The sequence below is a fragment of the Cucumis melo genome, chromosome 9, assembly GCF_025177605.1.
Source record: "Cucumis melo cultivar AY chromosome 9, USDA_Cmelo_AY_1.0, whole genome shotgun sequence".
Classification (NCBI taxonomy): domain Eukaryota; kingdom Viridiplantae; phylum Streptophyta; class Magnoliopsida; order Cucurbitales; family Cucurbitaceae; genus Cucumis; species Cucumis melo.
The window spans coordinates 15,805,972-15,829,969 of NC_066865.1; the positions used below are offsets into that span (position 1 = coordinate 15,805,972).

The 23,998-nt window shown below is 31.7% G+C and overlaps 2 protein-coding genes across 3 annotated transcripts in view; one reads left to right on the forward strand and one right to left on the reverse strand.

Annotated features, from left to right (window-relative positions):
• Window positions 1–231: 231 nt before the first annotated feature.
• LOC127151032 (uncharacterized) overlaps window positions 232–23,998 on the forward strand; it is a 30,331-nt gene continuing 6,564 nt past the window's right edge. Inside the window, exons 1-3 of one of the 2 annotated variants that reach the window (XM_051090268.1) lie at window positions 232–367; window positions 1,253–2,076; window positions 2,163–2,446. The gene's annotated coding sequence lies outside the window, so the exon portion shown is untranslated. Of the gene's footprint in view, window positions 368–981; window positions 2,077–2,162; window positions 2,447–23,998 lie in introns of both variants that reach the window. The other variant, XM_051090267.1, reaches the window with a different exon arrangement.
• LOC103501363 (probable inactive receptor kinase At3g02880) lies at window positions 14,228–17,142 on the reverse strand. The gene is made up of 2 exons (XM_008464931.3): window positions 15,609–17,142; window positions 14,228–15,176 (listed from the first exon to the last, which is right to left on the reverse strand). The coding sequence occupies exons 1-2, from the start codon at window positions 16,837–16,839 to the stop codon at window positions 14,506–14,508; spliced, it is 1,902 nt and encodes a 633-aa protein (XP_008463153.1). The 5' UTR covers window positions 16,840–17,142; the 3' UTR covers window positions 14,228–14,505.

Genomic DNA, 23,998 nt, shown 5'->3' on the forward strand with positions numbered 1-23,998 from the left:
TTTTGTATTTAGAAAAGAAAAAACGAAAATAGGGCAAGTCTTTCAAGACTCACCCATCTAGCTCCCCGTGACCCCTGCTGCGCGCCAGAAAAAGGAGGGGTGGAGATGGATCGTGGCAGAAAAAGGAGGGGTGGAGGTGATGGTGGGCAGAAAAATCGACGGTAGAGATGATTCCCATGACAATTTAAATTGGTGATTTTTCTTCTTCTCCTTCGCATATCCTCCATTCTTCTTCTACAAAAAAAAAAATATCCTCTCTTCTTCTCCTCTCAACTTCCTCTCGGGTGTTTTAGAAAAGAATTCATCTTATCAAATATATTTCATTCTCCATCATATCTTTCATTATCTTCCTCTTCCACAAATCTAGGTATGTAATTTATTTGTAAATGTAACTTTTATTTGAATATATTATTGTATTATATTATCAAATTTTGTGTTATTGTTGAATTTATTTAATATGTATGTTTAGTTTACCAAAATCATTAACTTGATATTTTTATCCCCTAAAACAAAAGCATACTTGCATTAATCAAATACGGTGCCACGTAGGCTAAAATTAAATAAATAGGATAATCCTTCTATGTTAAACGTAACAACCAAATTGGCATATTCCTAGAGAAAGAAAATGAGATGTCTTGAAGACAGATTTTTTAACAAATAATCCTAAATCTCAGATACGCACTTCAGAAAATATTAAAATGGTCTGTAAGATCCAATAAGCATGAAGTACAATCATATGATCGATCTGAAGACGTATTTCATGTAAAAACTGGACGTCACAAATTAAATTCTAAAGGAGGAAATATCTAAATATTGAGGCTAAGTGCTTCTGAGCGGTACTGTTAGTGTAACAAGTGGCAAACCTTTGGTATTCCATGCTCGCATTTTATGGCGGTTTGTTAACGGTTTAACATGAACTATGAAGACTTTGTTGAGGACTATTATAAAATATCAACTTACGTTGCATGCTATGCGCCTCAGTTTCAACCTGTACCGCATGAAGATTATTGGATCACACCTACAAGTATGCCTGTCTTACTGCCAGATCCATCGTTGTTGAGAAAATCAGGTAGACCAAAGACTTCACGTTATCACAACGAGATGGATTGGACAGAACAAAGTGCTCAACAACGATGCTCATTTAGTAGCCAACTTGGTCATAACCGACGGTCGTGTACTTTGTTAAGGAGACAAGCACCTGATAGTTAGACATCTTTCTTTAATGCCATTGATTTGTACTTTTTTTGTGTAGATAATGGCATTAAACCGAGGACCAATTGATCCGGACGTTTTATATGATCAGAACATTCACCAATTAGAAACTGTGTGGGATGATCGTAATACGCCCGAGATAAACTGTAGACGACGTGAGGCAGTTGTCCAACGTACTATCCCACTACACCGCAACATACTTCCACTGCTACGTGCTTCAAGATTTTATGGGCTTGCCAGATTGGGGTTCATCCAGTTAGACTGGCATTTGATCACTGCACTTCTGGAGAGATGGAGACCGGAGACGCATACATTTCACATGCCAGTTGGAGAGTGCATAATTACGTTGCAGGATGTAGAAGTTTTGGTGGGATTACCAGCTGATAACGAGCCCGTTATCGGTCAGATGCATGATGATTGGTTGCATGTTTGTCAAGAGTTACTTGTTGTGATCCCACCTCCTGAACAAATTAGGGGGCAGAGATTGAGTTTAACATGGTTGGGGGCAGAGTTTCATGAATTGGCTAACGATGTCGATGAGGAAACTATCACACGTTATGCACGGGCATATATTTTACAGTTGATGGGTGGGAGTATTTTCGCAGATAAATCAACTCGTTATGTGCACATAATGTTCCTACCATTCTTAGCTAATCTATACCACACGGGGCGATATTCTTAGGGTGGAGCCTGTTTGGCATGGTTGTATAGACAATTATGCAAGGCATCCAAACAAGGTGTTCGTGAAATAGCTGAGCCACTAATATTATTACAAATATGGGCTTGGGAACGATTCCCAATAGTGGCTCCGCAACTCCTACATGTCAATGCTAATCAATTACACGGTCGAGCTTATGGTTCAAGGTATGCTATTTCAATTTAATTTAGATTAACAGTAACTTTTTATACGTAGTTCAATTAAAATCTAAAATATTAGTTCAACAATACAGATGGAGAGATCAATTTTGTGTGGCAAGATCGGCTACACATGTAGTCTCTCAGTATAGGTACATGTTTGATCTTCTTCAACCTAGTCAGGTACGTCATCCTGAACTTCAAATTCAAGTTCCATATTTTTTTTAAGTTCTCAGTATAGGTACGTTATTTGTTTCATACAATTTGTTTCATATTGTCTGGGAGCCGTACAAAACTGTCATAGATAGCTTGCCACATTTTTGTACAAACGGTCACGACATATGGCGGACGATTAGTCCTCTCATATGTTTCTACATTGGTGAGTTGCATCATCCTGATAGAGTACTTAGACAGTTCAATATTCAATAAGCTGTTCCACGTGACTGTAATACTAAACCACTGTTGCACAACATTGACCTGAGGACTGCTGATTGGTCAGATAGAGTTGCTCATTTAGTGATGCGATGGCATAATCGCAGAAGGTTTACTGCTACGGGACCTCCAATTGAGCTATTTGATATGAATGTAACTCAAGAATACATCCATTGGTACAAAAACATTAGCAAGCTCTATATCACTCAACCGGGAGCTGCTATGAGTCATCTGGTATACATTTAAAAATTGTATAGTTGTTTTTAGTGAAAATTTATTTTCAATGATTTCTAATTCATTTTAATATTTTACAGAGATCGAACAATATTAGACTTTGAAATGTTGCAGATGATCCACAATAGGTTCTAAAAATATGCAACGATAACGAGCAGTACATGGAGAACATCCACTATATGTACGATGTCCCTATTGTACCTGCTCCAGTTCAGAGGAGACGTCCTTTAGTGCAAGAGCCCGATCAATTGGAAGAAGTTGACCAACACGGGAAAGAAGTGCCTCCCATGACACAGACACAGACACAAAGCGAGCATAGTTATGTTAGTCCAGTAATGATGATGGCAACATTTGGAACGACATATTATGATTCAGGAGTCGGTCAATCGTCAGACTTTGGAATAGAATATTACAATTCAGAGGCAGGTCAATCATCAACGGACTTTGGGCAACAATATTATGATTTAGGAAGTTATCCATCGTCTTCATACATGCATGGTCACGGGCGTGGTCGTGGAGAACATAATGAATATTTGTACTCCGAAGTGCCTGCAGCGATACCCGAGTAATCAGATGAGCAACAACAACAAGAGAATCATGAGGAAATACAACAACAAAGAGTTCAAAGTCGACGACGACAACAGCTAGAAATCGTCGACGTCCAGGTTGTGGAACACATTGATTTTTTTTTTTTTTTTAATGAAAATTGTTAAATTATTGTATTAAACATTTTGATTCATATTAAATTATTTTACAATCAAAAGCACTTACTATAAATTTATGGCCTCCAATTAATAGACAAATATATTTTGATTTTTTGTATGGTGAAGAGATACATGCAGAGTATACCAGATCATCTAAGTTTATAATACGAAATCCAAAACGAGCCAAAAAAGAATTAGAAATTTCCAAGGTTTTGATTAATTTCTAATTCTTCAAGGTTTTCATTCATATGTTGAACGATAAAAATATATATTTTTCTATTGAATATATACATATGTATGGTGCAATTAATAATAATTTATAATTTTGACTTAATTGGATGAGCTAATAATAGACACAATCCACTTGTTGATTGGCAAAATAAAAGTGCTATATATTCATTACAATGTTCCAAATATTAATTCTAACATACATCAATTCTCATATTCTCACGTATTATTCTTTTTATATATCTCCACTTTTTCAAATCACGTATTTTCTACCTTTTTTTTTTTAACTATACAAGGGTGGGTTTTGAAGACTCGCCCTAGTGTGCAAATTTTTTTTTTAATATACAAAGACTCGCCCTAGTGCTCAATTTTTTTTTTAATATACAAGGGCGAGTCTTAAGATCTTAAGACTCGCCCTTGGCCTTAAAATCATGAGGGCGAGTTTTAAATCATGAGGGCGAGTTTTTAAAAAAAATTAAAAAAAGGCATATTTTGGTAATAAGTTTGAAAAGAACAGTATTTTGGTAATAAGTTTGAAAAAGAACATTGTTTTGGTTATTTGTCCGTTGGTAAGTAGGTAGTTGGTTTATAATAATGAGTTGGTTTAATAATAATAATTGTGTGTTAAGATTTTAATTCAAAGCAACCAAAAATGATTATAATAATTTGTTTCATGAAATGATATTTTTATTAGTTATGTACTGTTTTAATTAATGTTCTATATATAATGAAAACACATTAGAATATTATTGGAATAGTTTGATATGTAATTCCAATGATAAAAAAGAAAAAGAACTTTTTGGTTTCTTTTTGGTTTAATAATAATAATAAAAATAATAAACATAAGCATAAACATAAACATAATAATAATAATAATTGGGGTGATGTATTTCTGATGGTGATATTCATATTTAACAACTAATTAAATATGTCGTTGCGACCTGAAGTTTTAGTTATTCTTAAACTTGTTAATCATGGAGATAGTGATATAGATGAAGAAGTTGATGAACTATTTGGTAATGAAGAAAATATGGAAGAAGAGAATGAAAGGATCCCTTCTGAGATATTTACACAGATAGATTGGGACATTGCAAATTCTGTTTGTGAACAAGGGTCTACATTGGCAAATGGGGATGAATCTGTAGACACATCCCGTTTAATTCAGAAGGAAATGTTATTTGACTACAAGGAAGATCTTCAGTTAGCCGTAAAAAAGTATTGTGTGACACAACACTACGAAATTGTTGTAGTCGAATCGAACTAGAATATTTGGTCTATTTGATGTAAACAATGGAGTAATGGTCGTAACTAGAGGTTACATAGAAGTAGGTGTAAGAGTCACGGATTGTTTGAAATCAGTTGGTTGGAAGGAGAGCACTCATGTATATACTCAAACCTAATACAAGATCACTCATAGCTAGATTCTAATTTCATGAGTGTCGAAATTCAAAACATAATAAGAGCTTATCCTAGTGTCATTGTGTCTGTGCTTGTGGAAATGATAAAACAACAGTACGGTTACATTGTTAAGTACAGACGGGTGTAGCAAGCGAAGAGGAAAGCCCTGATTGTCGTTTTTGGTGATTGAGAGAAATTGTACAACAAGCTCCCATATTGGTTGAGTGTCGTAGTACATTATAATTTGAGAACTCGAGTTGATTGTTTTTTCTTCCATCTAATGTACCAGGGACAACCATTTTTGGAAGAGTTTTCTGCATTGGTCCTACAACAGAAGGGTTCAAATATTGTAGGTCATTAATTCAGATCGACGAAACCCATTTGTATGGAAAGTATAAAGGCAAAATGTTAACTGCCCTATCTATCGATGTAAATGGTCATATATTTCCTCTTGCATTTGCTATTGTGAAAGGGAAAAATACGTCCAATTGGTCATAGTTTCTTTATGCATTACGCCAGTACATTACTAATCGAGATGGTATTTGCTTGATCTCCAACAAGCATAGGGCATTCTTTCTGCCATTAATAATGAGGAGATAGGTTGGAGTGAACTCAAGCATTCCATCGATATTGTCTTCGTCATGTTGCTAGCAACTTCAATAATAAATACAAATCGAAACAACTAAAAGATTTGGTGTTTAGGGCAGGTAATCAACACCAAAGGCGTAAATTTATAAGAACCATAAAAGAACTAAAGCAATTGAACCCAGAGTTTCTTGAGTTCTTTGAAGATATTGACCTACAAAAATGAACTCAATCTCACGATAATGGGTATCAATATGGTTGGATGACAAGTAACGCAGCTGAATGTATGAATGAGGTATTTAAAAGAAGCTCGTATGTTACCCATCACTTCTTTGGTTAGATTAACATTTTATCACACAATTCTGTATTTCGAACATCGAAGAGATGAGATAAGTGAAGTAGTTGAACGTGGCGAATTTATACAGAATATGGAAGGGAAAGCTAAGGATGTGGGAAAAACGGGTTTCTGTACATTCAGTGACATCGATTAATAGAGAAACCCAAAGGTTTGAAGTTCACACGGGTATGAGTATGACTTCTCCATATAAAGGCCAGCATACACAGGTAGTGAGTTTGATGGAAAAGACCTATTCATTCAACAAGAGGCAATCATTTAAGATACCATGCTCCCATGTAATTGCCGTTTGTAATTACATGCACTTGACGTATGCAGCATACATTGATGAATGCTACTTGATGTCGAACTTAAAAGGATGTTATGCCGGTCGATTCCATCCAATCCAACACCCAGACAATTGGCCCGAGTTATCATTCATCGAAGTTCGCCCAAATGCAGACTTACTTAAAGGACTCGGTCAACCAAGAACTACCAGGATCCATAATGAAATGGATTGGAAATAGTCTAGTCAATCACTTAGATGCACTCTTTATAAAGTAGGACACAACAGACGTACTTGTTCTCAACGTGCATCTTCTTCTTCAAAACATTGATTTGTATATTCTTAGACTTTAGGAAGGTTTAATTAACTGCTTTTATGTAAATTGTTTGATCTAATTTTAGGAACATTTGTTGTTTTAGGATGTATTATAGGATTTTATGATGTAATTGTTTGATGTAATAGCTTCTATGTAATTTCATGAAGGTTTAATGAACTACTTCTATATTTTTATATATACGTTTGTATAGACATTGATAATAAATGTAAACATTATGACTAAAATTGTAGTGGATTCATGTATACTAAATTAGGGTTTAATGTATATTTTTGTTTTAGTGCATTTATATAATTATATAATGGTCTTACTTTTCTTCTTCATGTAATTAACGAAATCTTTTTTATATTATTTACATAATGGATCCTGGTCCAGTTGATGATAGTCATCTATATCTACAGGTGACCCATAGATCACAGACTATATGGGATACCTCCTCCACCGTCGTGTTGAGTTGTCGAAGGAGAGAGGCAGCATCTCAACGCACCATCCCCTTCAACCAGCGTATTGCACCATACTAAAGGCTGCTGGATTCCTAGGGTTTTCCAGGTTGGGTCCATGCAGTTAGATTGGCATTTGATTACTGCACTGGTCGAGCATTGGAGACCAGAGACCCACACATTTCTCATGCCTTGTGGGGAGTGCACGATCACGCTGAAGGATGTTGAAGTGAAGTTGAGGCTACCAGTGGATGGGAAGCCTCTGACAGGATCATTAAGGTATAACTGGAAGGTTATCTACGAGGATTTATTGGGAGTTGTACTGCCTAATATGAAGGGTCATCGATTGAGTCTTCCCATGGTTGGCAAAATAGTTTGAAGAATTTCCACCAGATGCTGACGTTGTGAGCGTTTAGAGATACGCTCGTGCGTACATCATGCAGTTGATTGGGGGGCTTTCTTTTTGTCGATAAGTCAAACACCTTGGCCCATTGTATGTTTCTTCAATTCATATTCGATTTCGACTAGGCTGGTACGTATGCGTGGGGCGCTGCGACCTTCGCATGGTTGTATAGGAAACTCTGTCAAGCGAGTCATGCACAGTCCTTAAAGATCGCTGGCCTATTAATGCTGCTACAGGTATGAGCATACGGCAGATTCCCCATTATAGCACCACAGAGAATGCTGCAGCATTCAGATGGTCGACCTTTGAGTTTCAAGTACTATTTCATATACATGTTGTTTTTTTAATAAAATTTCTACTATCTATAATTTATTAATGGTTTATTTCACAAATGGATGAAGTGGTGCTCTATATGCATCTGAACAGTCAGCAAATATGTTACTGACATATCAATGGACATTTGATCGGGTGAGGTAGTCTCAGGTAGTAAAATATTATACAAACGTTCTATAGTTCTATTTTTTGTTGCCTACTAAAATTTGTTTTTTCAACAGATTAATTGGACACCGTACACGTCCAACATTATGGCATCGCTTCCTCTTAGATGTCGTAGTGGTCAAGCGGTGTAGACTTACATGAGTCCATTGATTTGTTTTCATCTGGTCGAGAAGCATCAACCAGATCGCGTGTTGCGACAATTTAATATGTTGCAAATTCCACCAACGATTGGTTTCACAGATCCAAGCCTGCATCAAATAGATTTGAAGGGTAGCATGATCAGGATTGGTGTTGGATTCACTGAAACATATCGGGATGTGGAATTTGCGATATAATTTTTGAGTTAAAGCACCCATCACAGGCCAACTGATGGTATTAGAGAACTATTTTCTCTGGGACAAGTCGATTACCAGACGCTTCATCACCCAAGAGGGCACTTTCTATGATTACATGGTAAGAATTTAATATTCTTTATTTTATACATTTAATAATAATAAAACATTAATTTGGTTTGTATTACTTGCAATCTTTCAGTATCATTTTGTTGACGAAGTACAAGCTTTCTCCGTGGAACACGATATAGAAGCTTTGGAAAACATATGTGACAGAACTACAGGAGTCGTAGAACAAATTATTCAACAAACCTGACGACTCAATGTTGTCGACACAGATCGTAGACGCATGCGACGCAGTTGACAATGACAAGGCGATGATGTCGTAGAGGGTGATGAAGATAATTGAAAGTTTGTAAATTAATTTCGAATTCTTGTTAATTTCAATTTAAAATGTGTAAGACATTGTTAATTAATTACTTAAATGTCTAACTTTTTTTTAAAGTATGACAGTTTTTTTACTAAGAAATTAGATACTTATAATTATAATATGAGTTTCGAAAGAAAAAAACATACACTTATTTGAAATTAAAACTCTTGATAACTTACACCTTACACGAACAATTTCTCTCAATCCAATTGAAATTTAGAACATATCGTTTATGGACTTCTCGATGCATCAATTACACCAAGATTATATTAAAATCTTGATAAAGAAAATTAACATACATTTTTCTAAACATAATTGATTTTGAAAAAAAAATTGTAAACATACAAGATTCAGTTTTTATATACTAATAATAATAAGAAGAAGAAGAATCATCAAAACATAATAATAATAATAATAATTATTATTATAATAACTAAAGAAGTCGTGTACCTAGTATACGACTTCCATACACTCATTCCACGTCGGACGGTCAAATGGTCCAAGTGTTGATGTGGAAGTCGTGTACCCAAATCACCTTATTTTTTACAATAGTTTGCCCAAAGACTTTATATTTGTCATTTCTTCCCAACCTACTCTATTTTTGTCAATAGTTTGAAAACAATTATATTTTTAAAAATTACCTCCTTTTTTCTTTGAGCTAATTTTTGGGTTTTTGAAGAAACTTTTTGTCAATTGATTTACCAAAATTTCTTGGTTACTCTTCAACAAGAGACCGATGATTAGCTAAAAGAAAGTATATATATAATAAATAAATAAATAATAAACAAATGCATCTCTTTCAAGAAACTCACTTCTATAATATAATTAGATTCAAACTAACCATTTAAACTTTTCTTTAATATCAACATTTCTGAACATTTATTTTTAATAATGTATTTTTAAAAAATATTGTTAAAATTCGGTTTGAAGGTAAACTATTGACAAAAATAGAGCAATTTGGGCAAAATCGTGTACCCAGTACATGATTTTGCTTGGAAGTCGTAGACGGGGTCCACGACTTCAATGCGTGGACCCTATAGTTTTCTTTTCTTCCATTATTTAATATATATATATATATATATATATATATATATATATATATATATATATATATATATATATATATATATATATTTAATATAGTATGGACCCACACCTTTTTAACATATTTAATATATATATAAATTCAATATTTAATATATTGTGGACCCCATACCTTATTTTTAAAATAATTAATATATATATATATATATATATATATATATATTTAATAATTAATATATATTAAATATTCAAATATTCAAATTTCAATTTTATCTTTTTTATTAAATATTTTTTAAAATTCTAATTTTCAATTTTTAAAAATAAATTTTTTCATTAATTATCTTTCCAAATTTCAAATAGCAACCTTCAATTTTTTTAAAAAGGATATATATTAACAAAATATGTTATTAAATATTTAAATTCCCAAATTTCAATTTTAAAAAATATCTTTCCTTATTAAATATTTCAAAATTCTAATTTTCAATTTTAAAAAATGGTCTTTCCAATTTTCAAATTCCAATCTCTATAAATTCTTATATATTTTCGATCTCTAAATATATTTTTGAAAATTAAAATTTGAAGATTTAAATATTTATTAACATATTTTGTTAATATATATCTTTTTTAAAAAAATTGAAGATTGGTATTTGAAATTGGAAAGATATTAAATAAGAAAATGTATTTTTAAAAGTTGAAAATTGGAATTTGAAAAAATATTTAATAAAAAATATATTTTTTAAAATTGAAATTTGAAATTTTGAATATTTAATATATATATATATATATATATATATATATATATATTAATGATTAAATATATATATTAATTATCTTAAAAATAAAATGTGGGATCCACAATATATTAAATATTAAATTTATATATATATTAAATATGTTAAAAAGGTGTGGGGTCCCCGCTATATTAAATAATTGGAGAAAAGAAAGCTGTGGAGTGCTCGAATTAAGCAAAGTCGTGTGTACGGGTACACGATTTTGCCCAAATTACTCTATTTTTGTCAATAGTTTGCCTTCAACCCTATTTTTGACAATATTTTCGAAATATACATTATTAAAAAAAAAAAGATTCCAACATTTCTCTAATTCTCTTTTGAAATCTGACCTTATTTTTGAACCAAATATTTTAATATTATCTACTTAAATCAAACAACAATTAATGATCAAAATAAATTCATTAACTAAGCTGTTTTAAATTATTATTATTAAAAAATATAGCTAAAACAATTGTGTGGACTATTGAAATGTGCTAAAATTATAATTAAAAACATAAAAGTAATTAGTAAAGATATGGTCCAAGAAGAAGGGGAGGATCATAAGGATTATACATAGAAAGCATAGATAGTGTTAGCCATGTCGTTAACAAAATCTTTGTACTGTATCCAGCTCTTAATTTTGGTCTTCCATCTCTTTTCTGGATATTAATTGTTAACATTCTTGTCTTTTTCTTATCTTTATATTTGAAAATTCCCCTATTTAATTAATATTTCTTCCCAAATATTTTAACAAATCACAACACAATGGACAAAGATAAACACATTTTTAACTTCTACTTAATTCATTCCATCTTTGTTAAATTTCCTTTTTCCATACAAAGAAGTTATTAAAAAATTATATCAATTTACAACTATATTTTTAATTATATCAATTAAAATAGTAAACATCAGACATAGTTTAATTAAGCAATTTCCTTTAATGGAAAATAAATTTTTAGTTGCATAATTTAAAAAATAGTTCTAAATGATTTATATGTTAAATGTGATCATTAGTTGACTAACGAAAAAATGACGTGACACTAAAATAGCAATTATTCTAATAATTTTGTATTCATTTATGTTGCTTTATTTTATTTTCTTTCGTCTTTCTTTTCCAACTCTCTATTTTAAAGGTTTCTTAATTCTTCTCCTACATCTATCTATTTTTGTTGTATGTTTAGATCTTTTTTAGATAACAAACAACATTTGGTGATACTAAGATTATGGTTTTAGAAAAATATAACACAAAGATAAAAGTAGGTTTGATAAAAGAAGATAAGAAATATCAAAATATCCATGGAAGACGAAGCAGTGAAGGAAAGTTAACATCTTTACAATCTCAGTTATGTATTCTCAATCTCAACTTAATGACAATTTTCTTCAAAATTCATAGGTAAATTGAAATCTAAATACTTATATCATAAAGTGATAAAAATAGCTGGGCAGCAACTCTAAGCATGCAACAAAAATGGTACCAGTTCAAAATATATCTACACAGAGGAGAAGGAATCTTTGGGACCATTTAAAACTATTTTCCAAACCTTGGAGGCGCTCAAGTATCACATTTGAAATCTTGCGGACCAAATAGACAATAACAAACTTTAGATATCAAAAATGCATTTTGCCCTTTCTTTTATAGAGGTTGGAGGTTCGGTCTCTCACTTCATAATTGTTGTACTAGAAAAAAAGTAAATAAAATAAATTAACTACTAATTGTATCTATCTAATCCTTCTAAATTTTAAGATAAAAAATGATATGCACAAATTACAAAAATCGCCCCTAAGTAGGGTGATAGTTACAATTACATCCTCAAATTACGCTCTCTAACTTAAATGTAAATTGGGTAAATTTGGGTAAACTTAAATGTTACAAAAATCACCCCTAAGGGCAATGTTTTCAATGGTCCTTTTGAAAGTTAGAAAAACCGTTTTTGTTTTGGATCGTCGGCAAAATGCACGTGTAGGTGCAGCACGTGCATGTTATTTTATAAAATACCAAAATACTCACATTCGCGGACTATAATTATTCCAATATATGCACTCTTATCAGAAGTCTCTCAAATATGATTAATTTGTATTATGCATTTATAAATCTATAATTCATTTTAATGTATTAGAGAGATATAGCAAATCTCTATCGTAACATCTTCCTAATATGTCGAGACCTAACAAATTGGCCGAAGATTTTAACAATTTTATTCAATTTTTTTAATTTCATAATAAACATACTATTATTTTTTACTTGTCGCTAAATTTCAACCTTTGTTTTTATTTCAAAATAACATTAATTGGTTGAATCTCATCTCTTAATAATTTAGAAATTAAAATTAGTTTCATATTAGATCTTAATTTATTTTTTAAATTTGAATTTCTAACTCATAGTCAATCTGTCTTTATCTCGTCGACTGATCAATATATTGTAATGAACCCTAAAATTTTAAGAGTCTTGTTCAATGGTAGACGGGATGATAACAACCTTTATCATAACTTCCATTTAATTGATTGAAGTGTATGTTTCATTGAACACATCTTTCAACTAGTTTGTTTATTTAATTAAATCTTAACTTTTTTTCCTCTTTCGGATATTTAATTTGTCAACTTACATTGTATCGTGATGGTTGCAGCAACACTAATGTTATTACTGTTGTCGAAGACAAATATGTGTCATAGTTGTTGATGTCCTTTCTTTCCGATTCCTCCGATGATGATGTTTTTGTTGTCATTGACCATGTTCCATCTTGTTCCTCAAATCCAATATAATTTAAAGGTATGTACAAATCCGATACCTCATTAGGCTTGATTATTTTTTTTTTTTATTACCATTTTAGCTAGATTTTTCTTTTGGAATATTCATGAATTTTTTGTGGCAATACTTATGATGAAGGAAGGAAGAAAAATGGAAGAGGGAGAATCGAAAAACAAAAATAAAAAATAAAGATCACTGTAGCGGGTTTGAAAAATGGAGATGAAGGTTCTGATTTTGATTGAACAATTATGTAGACATAATTATGTTTCATCATTTATTAAAGTCTAATTATATTTTATTTTAGTTCAAGAAAGTAGCATGGACTCTATGTATATAGGAGTGTTTTTTGTTTTTGCAAATGCTTATATATTGTATTTTTTTTTCGTTTTGCTATTTTTGAAAAAAGAACGGTTTTGCTATTTCTAAAAATGACAACTCTAAAAATGTTATTCTCCTGGTTGAACTAAAAATTTAGGTCAAATTGGACCTTTAAACTTGTTCAAAAGCCCAATCATTACGGTTGAATGTTTGAAGAGTATAATTGTAACAATGATTATACTTTTGCCTTGGTTGAATCGTTATACTTTTATCTTGGTTTTTACGATTCACCCAAAAATATTTACAACTTCGATTAAATTTAGGAGGATTCTTTGAACGTATGTTTTCAAAAGAAATTTTCATTGAGAATTGAAATAAAATGTTTTATTGATAAAATTATTAGCTGAAACAGTTACTTGTCCAAACCAAACATAATGTATAATAGAGTAAAATAGCATCAACTATTATGATTAGTTCATCGCACTTGAAATATAGTAGGTTAAATTTCTAAGATCCTTCCCAATAAACTTTTACCATAAAATTTAAAATTTAAAAATAGTTGTATGGAAAACTAAGAGATGCTTGATTATTTAAATCTACATACCGATGGTACTAAAAAAACTGAAATGAAAGAGAGTTCAAAATGTAGGCCAAGGAATAATCTTCGATACAACCAAAGTCAATAACAACAATACACAAACAATGACTTGGTGAATCTTTGAAACACAACCAACAACATGGTTTTCAATTACAAAGAAACAAAGAATACTCGTAATCCACAATCCAATGTGAAATTTAAAATGATGGATGCAAAGCCAAGGTAATTTATAACAGAGATATAAATTCAATGAATCAAGAATTTTATGTTCAAACTAGTTCTATAATAAGCTGTCAGCATTTCTTCTTGATAAACTTGCCAGATTCAAGGTGGAAGAGGAACCATGATTGAATCAGCTGAGTAAAATTGCTGAGAAACACTACTCTCCACATCATAAAACTTGTCATTGCTCATCTCTTGATCTTTAAGTAAAATCAAATGATATATTTCGTTGATCCGACTTGTCACCTTCCCCATTGAAGGTCGACTATCCGGGTGTGGCGCTGTACATAACATGGCAAGATGCAGAAGTTGAACCATTTCATCCAAGCCATTCTTGTATTCTAACAGCTCCTCGTCGAACACTTCAGCAGTCTTCTTCTCCTCGACTTTCGAGTGCACCCATCGTGGTAGGTCTACGCCATCGTCGTTGAACATTGCCGAGTTCGGAGCCTTCCCTGTTAGAAGCTCTAGAATTACTATGCCAAAACTGTAAACATCTGCTTTAAGGGACACTTTTCGAGGATCAGTGACTTCAGGGGCACGGTAGGTTGCAACATGGTTTGGAGTGGATGCAGGACTTGCAATCTGAATGAGACCGAAGTCAGAGACACAAGCTGTATGGGACCTGTTGAGGAGAATGTTTGAAGACTTTATATTGCCATGAGAGGTTGGAGGTCGTCGAGAATGTAGATACGTAATCCCCTGAGCAGCAGCAAGCGCAATGCCAGCCCTTGCTTCCCATTTTAATGAAGTCCTACTAGGATCTTTGTTGCCTGTCCATATACATTATAAACAAGCTATCAACCAAAAGCACTAAGTTGCATCAGAAAGAAAGCCAGCAAAAGATAATCAGCAGACATACAAAAAAACATCTTGTGAAAAGTATTGGTGTGATTTAATCAAAACTTTTACAATCTACACTAATTTGGAACCAACGTTATGTTTATAAAGGACAATGAAAACTTAATTTTGATAAGAAAAAATGTTAACAGTAAGGATTAAATCATTACAAATTGTAAAGTATAAACAGTAAATCATTGCTTATAAAAGTTTAGTAACTAAATCATTTCGAAGTAGTCAGCACCAAAAAGAGTTTTTTCTAACCAAAGTTGCTGAAAAGTAAAACAATAGTTAATGTGCAAATGCCCAAATGGAAGCCTAATGTTTGTAATTTCCCAGAGATAGAGAAAAGAAAAGAAACTGACCATGTAAATGTACAGATAAGCTTCCCATGGAGATATGATCAGAAAGCAGAAGCTTCTCATCTCTGCCATAATAGTAACCCTTAATAGGAACTAAGTTTTGATGATTCATCATCCCCAAGCTTTCAATCTTCTCCTTGAATTCCTCTTCTGAAACTTTGACATCTCTTAACCTCTTAACCACCACAGTTATCCCCACATCCAAAGCTGCCTTATAAGTAGACCCAAAACTCCCTTTCCCCAACACCTCTGCTGAAGCTTTCAACAGTTCTTCCAAGTCAAACACCATTTCTCCTTTCCTACAGAATACCAAGTTCCTCTCATTCCCGCCTCCTTTATTTCCTCCCACCACAGTCTCCACCTCCGACGACAGTCTCCCCGAGGTTGTCGCCGTCGTCTGAGCATCATTCGGCCGATTAATCCTAATCGCCCTTCGACACAAATAGAACAAAATCAGAACAATGATAAAAAATGCAATCAAACTTCCAATGACAATACCGGCGATTGTTCCAGCAGATAATTTCTTCTTCTCGCCACCGTCGCAAGGGCTCAGTGGCTTCCCGCAGAGGGAGTTGCCGTTGAAGGCACTGGCTGGTTGATTGGAAAATTGAGAAGGGATTGAGCCGTTGAGACCATTGAAAGAAACATTGAGAGCGTTGAGTGAGGGAATGTTCAAATCAGGAATAAATCCCTCGAGTTGATTCTCTTCCAAATTGAGAACCTGTAAGTTCGTGAGATTATTGAAACCTAATGGAACCGGCCCAACGAACTTGTTGTGGGCCAAATTCAGACGAACAAGACTACGAATACTGAACAGAACCGGAGGAATCTCGCCGGAAAATGAATTCCATTGCAAGTACAGATTCCGGAGGGAGCGGAGGTTTGCAAAATCAGAGGGAATAGAACCTGAAAGCATGTTAGAACGAAGAGATAGGATTTGAAGTTGAGTCAAATTTCCCAGCCCTAACGGAAGTTGCCCGACAAGACCAACGCCAGGAAGCCGCAGTTCAGTAACCCTCCCGCCGCCGCAAGTAACACCAAGCCATGAACATGGATTATTATCAGAGAGGTTCCAATAGCGAGTCCGGCTCAAAACACCCATGGCCTTCTGAAGCGCCACCAACGCCGCCATGTCGGAGGCAAGGTCAAGCTCTGCTTCTGCTACAGAAAAGAAGATTAAAACAAGAAACAGCATGGATGAAAAACAGAGCCGGTGGTGATTCCGGCGCGCCATTGACGGCGAAGAAGAAGAAAATAGAGGGTAATCCGTGGAAATCGAAGATGAGAAGAAAAGGGGTAGATGGGTTTTGTGAAATGAAGATAATGAAGAGGAATATGGAAGTCAACAAGGGAATCAGAGAGAAGAAGGGTGAGCACCATTGTACAAAAACGTGTTGGGGTTGAAGTTGAAGGGTACAAAGACATTGGTTGACTGAGTAAAAATGGAAATTCAGAGAGAAAGATGATATGAAGAAGATTCTCAGGCATTTATGGAAACATCACAGATTTCTTCCAAAGGTGGGCCTCTCCGATCAAACAACATTGTCGTCCAATATATAACCTACGCTTTAGGGCCTTTAGGCTGACCATTCTTTTCTTCAAATATCAATTTATATCTTTTAATTTTGAGTATAACAATTTCTTTCATGTCTTACCCAAAATTTCTTTCAAATTTTTTAGTGTTCGGACTAGCTTGAACATATCTTAATTAACCTTTGCTTAGATATATCTCAATTAACCTTCTAAAGAGATTGAGCTAATTTCACTTGGTTTGAGATATAGAAGTCCTAAAACTTGATACCTTAGACAATATATGCAAATATGTTGACAAAACCAGTCATATGCTCAAAATTCAGAAATGCTTCGTGCTTATCGGCTTTGGCCTAGCAGAAAAAGCTTATTGGCTTTCAAGGTGGAGATTTGTAGATTTTGAAATCAACAATTTAAAATCAAATATTATACATTTTTCTTTTGAGTGTTGTAACTAAATCTTCCTCCGTATATAAAAAGAGATTTAGGAGAGATTTGTTTGAAGATAGTGATTTAGAGAGAAATTGTAATCATCTGCGATTTTCTTCAAGATTCATCTCTTTCCAATAGATGTAGGCTACTATTGGCCAAACCACATAAAATCCATCATGTTCTTCCTTCTCCTTTGCATGTTATTTTTCATTTTTTGAGAATTGGCTGCCATTAGAGAGAGTTTGAGAGTTTGAGAGCTTAGTGGGGTACTTTGCTTCTTTTGAAAATACAGAAAGTGGAAGTGACTGAGAGAAAAGATCATTACCTTGCGTGTACCAATTCCTCAAGTACGTGTGGCCTTTTCAAAATCACTGCCATTTGGTATGCTTAGATTATATTATATTCTTTTGGCCTATTTTAAGTTCAATAAAAGCTCAACAAGTTTTGTGTGTTTTAAATCCAGAATTTTATTCAACTTATTGTTTTTAATATGAAATAACAAAGATGGTGGATATATGTCAGAGAAAAATAAAAAACCAGTCGAAGAAAATTTGAAGATTGGGTGTGGGGCTAAATTTGAAAGGAGGGGTTTTTGTTGGAGACGAGCAATGTGTAAACGAAAGCGAAAGAGAGATACCGATGAATGAAAAGAGAAGGTGACGGGAGTAAGAGGACAGAGAGAGAAAGAAATTACTTCTCTGAGGAAGCAAATAAGGGCATGTTGTTTCTGTTTTGCCTTTTTTTTTTTTTAAGAAATTGCGGTGGTCCGTAACTTTCTTGTTTGTTGTTCAAAAAAAGAGTAGAAATGGAGCATTTTATAAGGAATTATTGGGAACAAAAGTTTCTTCTTTCCGTTTCTCAATTATTTCTATTCATTTTTTTTTCCTTAATCATTTTTACAGTTTTTCTAAATTATTTTTATTAGTCTCCTTTTCTTTTTTTCAATTATTTTTATTAGTTTCCGCTTCCTTTTTCTCAATTATTTTTTTATGGGTTTCCTTTTTCTTTTTCTCAACTCCCAACATGTCTTCCTCTTTCTCTCATCATCTTTTTCGACACGTCGTCTTCCTCTTTGCCATCCTTTCCAAGCCAAACTCTTCCTCTTCGCCAGATCCAAAGTTTTTGCCTGTCCTCTTCCCTGGATCCATAGTTTTAGTCTTCCATTTTGTACGGATTTGGGTTTTCGTTGTGGATTTTTCTCTAAAGTATCATAGATAATAGAGTTAAATGTTAACTTATGTTTTGTTTTGTTTATTTTAATTCTGAATATCGAGAACATAATAACTTGCTCTAAAATTAATATTACATTTTAGATGTCACAAATATCCATGAAGTTGAAATTGATGGATTAAGAAGCGAGTTGACACCATCTAAGAAAAATAGTCCGACGATAAATGATATTGTCAATCAAATTTGGACAACATTTAAAGAATAGATACAATTTTATGTTTATGTTATTATTTTTATTTGTTCACCGATACTTTTTTGTTTTAAATGAATAATGTTTTGATAATTTTACTTTTTATGTTTAATGAAGGACATATTTTTTTTAATGTGAATAAAATAACATAAGTAAAATAGAAAATAAATCTCGAAGAAAATCAGGTAACAAGAAACAGTTATCAAACACATATTTTGTTTCGGTATCTTTTTTTTTTCAAGAAACAAGAAACAAAAATAGTTATCAAACACATTCTTGTTTCTTGTTCTAAGAAAGAAGAAATAGAAAAAAGGAAACAAGAACGTTACCAAACGGGCCCTAAGTGAATAAGAGATAGAATGAGGAGAGAACGGGAAGAGGAGAGAAAACAGAGATGGAGAGGAGAGATAAAAGAAAGTATTAAAAATTAAAAGTTTTTCCACGTCATTTGCCACGTCAGTAGTTATTATTCTTTTTATTTAAATGTAAGGGATCTTTTCAAAAATATAACAAAGTGAGAAAATATTTACACTGTATATAACAATTCTAAAAACGAAAAAAGTCCACGAGCCTATAATGAAAAATACTAAAAATGCTCTGTCAATAATATATTTGGTACAACGTGTGTAATATATTTGGTACACGATCGTTTAGATTTGACTATTTTTTCAATTATATCGTTTAATTTAGATTTGACTATTTTTTCAATTATATCGTTTAATTTAGTTAGACGATTGTTTAATTGGGTTACACGGTCGTTTAGATTTGGTTACACAATCGTCCAAATCTAAATGATTTTTTTTTTCAAAATTTGGTATACGATCGTTTAGATTTTGCTAAAAGATTTTTTTCAATGTTCTTTTGGTACACGATCGTTTAAATTTGTTTAGTTTATTTTTTTCAAGATTCTTTGGTACCCAATTGTTTAGATTTGGCTAAACGTTTTTTTTATAATTCTTTTAGAATGATTTTTTTTTAAGATTCACACAGTGAAATCCCCAAATCTAAACGAGGAGGAAAAGAAGAAAGAAGATGCACGCAGCGAAAAATAAAAAAGAAAGACGAAGAAAGAAATCAGATTTGATTATCCAAATCCAAACGACATTAAAAAAGAGAAGAAAAAGAAGAAAGACTATGCACACAGCGAAAAAAAGAGAAAAAAAGAAGACGATAGAAAGAAGTCAGATTTGGGACGTAAAAAAGAAGAAGAAAATAAGAAAGACGATTCGCAGAAAAAAAAAAAAGAACAATAAAAGAAGAAAGACGATGAGAAGAAAAATGAAAGGACAAACCTGAAATATTTAAAAAATGGCTAACTGTATAGACTTTGTTATAATAACTAAATATTTTAATAATTTGTTATATTTATGAAAGTTTCCCTAAATTCAATGAAAGCGAGACCTTTTTATTATGAAAATTTTAAATTAAAATTGAATATTATTAAATGTTCATAACCTTTCTAGATTACAAATTCATCCATTAACCTTCCTATCAATCTCCATAATTTTCTTGTCCCTTCTTTATTTTTTATTTTCTAACTATTATTCTTATAACCTATAAACAGAGGTTGTAAAGATCATTTGTGAACAAACAACAGTTGAGTTCAATTGTCTTTTTTACTTCCTCTTTTCTTTTTTTTGTTTTGTTTCTTTGTTCTTTATTTTATAATATGTTATCAACATGAGTCTAACCACTTTAAAAATTGATTTTGATTCATGTTAAAGACCCACCAGAATCTTCTCTACAGTTTTGAGGTATTTAGAATTTCGTTCAAATACGTTGAGTATTTTAATTTTGGTGATTCTGTCCTATGTATGTATTTGGTGTATTCACCATTTATCTTCTCCCCACCATCATTCATCTTTCTTGAATTTAAACATAAAGTTCAAAGAATGTGGGTACTATATATATTTTAATCATATATGTAAGTTATGTATTTGCAAATTGATTGTTAAAATATATTTAATATTATACTTTACATTTGACTTAATCAAATTGTAAAACTCATTTAACATTTTATGTGAGCATTGCAACTAAAATCTTGAGTTGTGGATTGAAAGGCGAAAATCTTTTTAGAATTGTTACTTTGTATTTAAGTGAATTAGACCTTTATTTGTCTCCAAGTTTCTCAATCATATTGAATTTTTTTTTGGTATATTCTTGTTTGGATTCCAAACCTCATTCTCTTAAAATTTACTTTTTATTAATCAAGCTTATTGACATATTTGTGTGGGTCTTCATCACAATCATTTTGGATTGATGATAAGCATTTCATGAATTATAAATAATAGCATTTCATGAATTATGGATAATATATATATATATATATATATATATATATATTTATTTATTGTTGAGGAATAAAATTTATGAAACTGAAAATAGCCTTACTTTGAGTGATCCAAAATAGAAAATATATTGAAAATTAAGTATTTCTTGACTTTAAGTTTAGTTAAATCTTATAGATGTCAAATATGCTATATCATTTTAGATGTGTGTTTTAAATAATGTTATTTATAAGATTAAGGTAGTAAATCATGCCATATTTTTAAATATATAATTCTCATATTTAAAATATTTGATTGAGATGTTTTATGCTTATTATATATATTGAAAGTAAAGTTAGGATATTTGTTTTCTTACTTGAATTGTATTTTCTTAGCAAAATTTGTGGTAATATTTCTTTCATTTTTTAAACATGAGAATAAATATTCAATACTATCTTTAATTTTATTTGTTTGTTATGCTTATATATTGAAATTTATTTGATTTTTTAATATTTAAGTTGTTCTCATGGAGCTTTGTGAGTCTTAAATTTTTTTTATATATACTGATTATATATATTTGATTAAATTTTTTTTTATATATACTGATTATATATATTTGATTAAATTCCCCCATGTTAAAGTTTATGAAAGTTATATATAATAGTTAATTACTTCTTAAACTCAATTTTGATTTATATAATACACCTAAAGTTGTATAATCAATTAGTGTTCATTGTTTTTGTCTTGCATTTGTAGTTGCACATATCAAAACATATTTGCTCTTGCAACAACAATTTGAGAGACAAAATTTGAACCATTGTATTAGATATTGAGCATATGTTTCTGTAAAAAAAAAATGATAGATTTCGATCAAATAATTTAATAACATTCCTCAAAGTGAATGTTACAATATTTAGTAAGATCAAAATTATGATAAAGAAGATGTGTATTTATTAGATTACAAGAACCATACATATTTATATGAGAATTTTATTTTTCAAATGTGCAATGCAAAAGATACAATAATCTTGTACTTTTCATACACTAAGAGTCAATTTGAAAAATTAAAATCCTTAGTGATGAAAAGGAGAACGATGTATGAAATCAAACTTTGTGAACTTATAATTTGTATCTCCCGAAGAGATCATAAATTTCATTTTAACCTTTGGAATATGATATTATTTGGATGTCACAAATTACTTACAATCTTCTTAATAGATGATTATATTTTTTTATGCATTTGTATATGAATGAAATATTTGGATTTCTTTTGAATCTCTTGAAGAGAATAAGAATAATTAATATTTATGTGTTGCATATAGTACATCTACATATATTATACTTAAAAGTAAAGTCTCGATTAAAGATTTTGGAAAAAAATTATTATTTTACCCAAAGGAACAAAATTTACAATTGATATACTTTACTATCTTTGTAAATTTAACAAAGAGAAGTTTAGAAAATTGGGAAGATATAGGTTGTATTTGATATCATCTAGAGAGATAATAAGAATAATATATGATATGCATAGATTATATATAATCTTCAGTAGGTAGTGCATATAAAAAATTTGTCTACTTTTACTTTTAAATTATATTACACACACATTCGTGTAATTGATATGTATATTTAACAATGAACCTAAAGCTCATTGGTCCAAATATAATTTTAATTAACATGAGAGTTATTTTGGGTCAATAATGAAATTAATGATTGAAAATATAAATTGAGATCTATTGAAGAACTAGAAGATTCTTTCATGTAATAAATTGTCAAGGTCTCTTGTTATCAAGAGGTTAATTATCAAACTCTCACTAATGAAATTTGAAATTTTTTCATGCTTTTGGAAGATATTCATGGTTTATTAATTCTTGTTGGCACATTTTGTTGATGGTCAAAGATATACTTACTATTCTGTTTTGAGAGTGCCAGTGAGTTTGCATCCCAAACATTGATAATTGATGGAGATAAGTGAATAAACATCTTGTAGCTTATGTCTGAATAGAAAAGCTTCTAAATCTGTATGAGATCATGTTAAGATGATGGAACAATTAAACCTCGAATGGATGATATATTTACTATGCACTTTGTTAGTTATCATTAATAAAATAATGTTTCCAGCATTAGTGGAGAAATTAAGGAAATGTTGGAAAAATAAATTGAATGAAATACATAAGTGTTAGAAATAGTGGGTTTAGACCTTGATGAAAGCCCATGGTAGTTAAGATTTTACTTTGCCTTATTTTTTTATTCTTTTAATTAGGCTTGTGTTGCCTATAAATTTTTCCACTTTTGTACCTTTATGATTATCAAAAAATAGTAGAACAAAATATCGTAGTTTTTCTTTCAATACTTGGGTTTTCACGTAAATTTGAGTGTTCTTTGTCTCTACTTTCAATATGGTAACAGAGTGAGACATTAAACAAATCCTAGACAACATAATTAGTAATGAAAATCAAATAGAGGAGATAGCTGTCAGTTTTAATGTCATCGTTGTCGCGCACTATCGATACTCGGATCAGTGTTGCCGTGGATGAATGGTTCAGCTGCCTTCAGATGATGCTAACCAATGCAATCCTATTGATTCTATCGTCATTCGCATGGCCATGCATCACTGTCAAACCTACATGCGCCGATCCATCCTTATTAGATAGTGCCTACCATCCCATCTATGCAACCCTCTTCTTCATCCGCGACCTCTATTGCTCCCCATGCCCTAATTCATGTACTGCCACCACCACTTC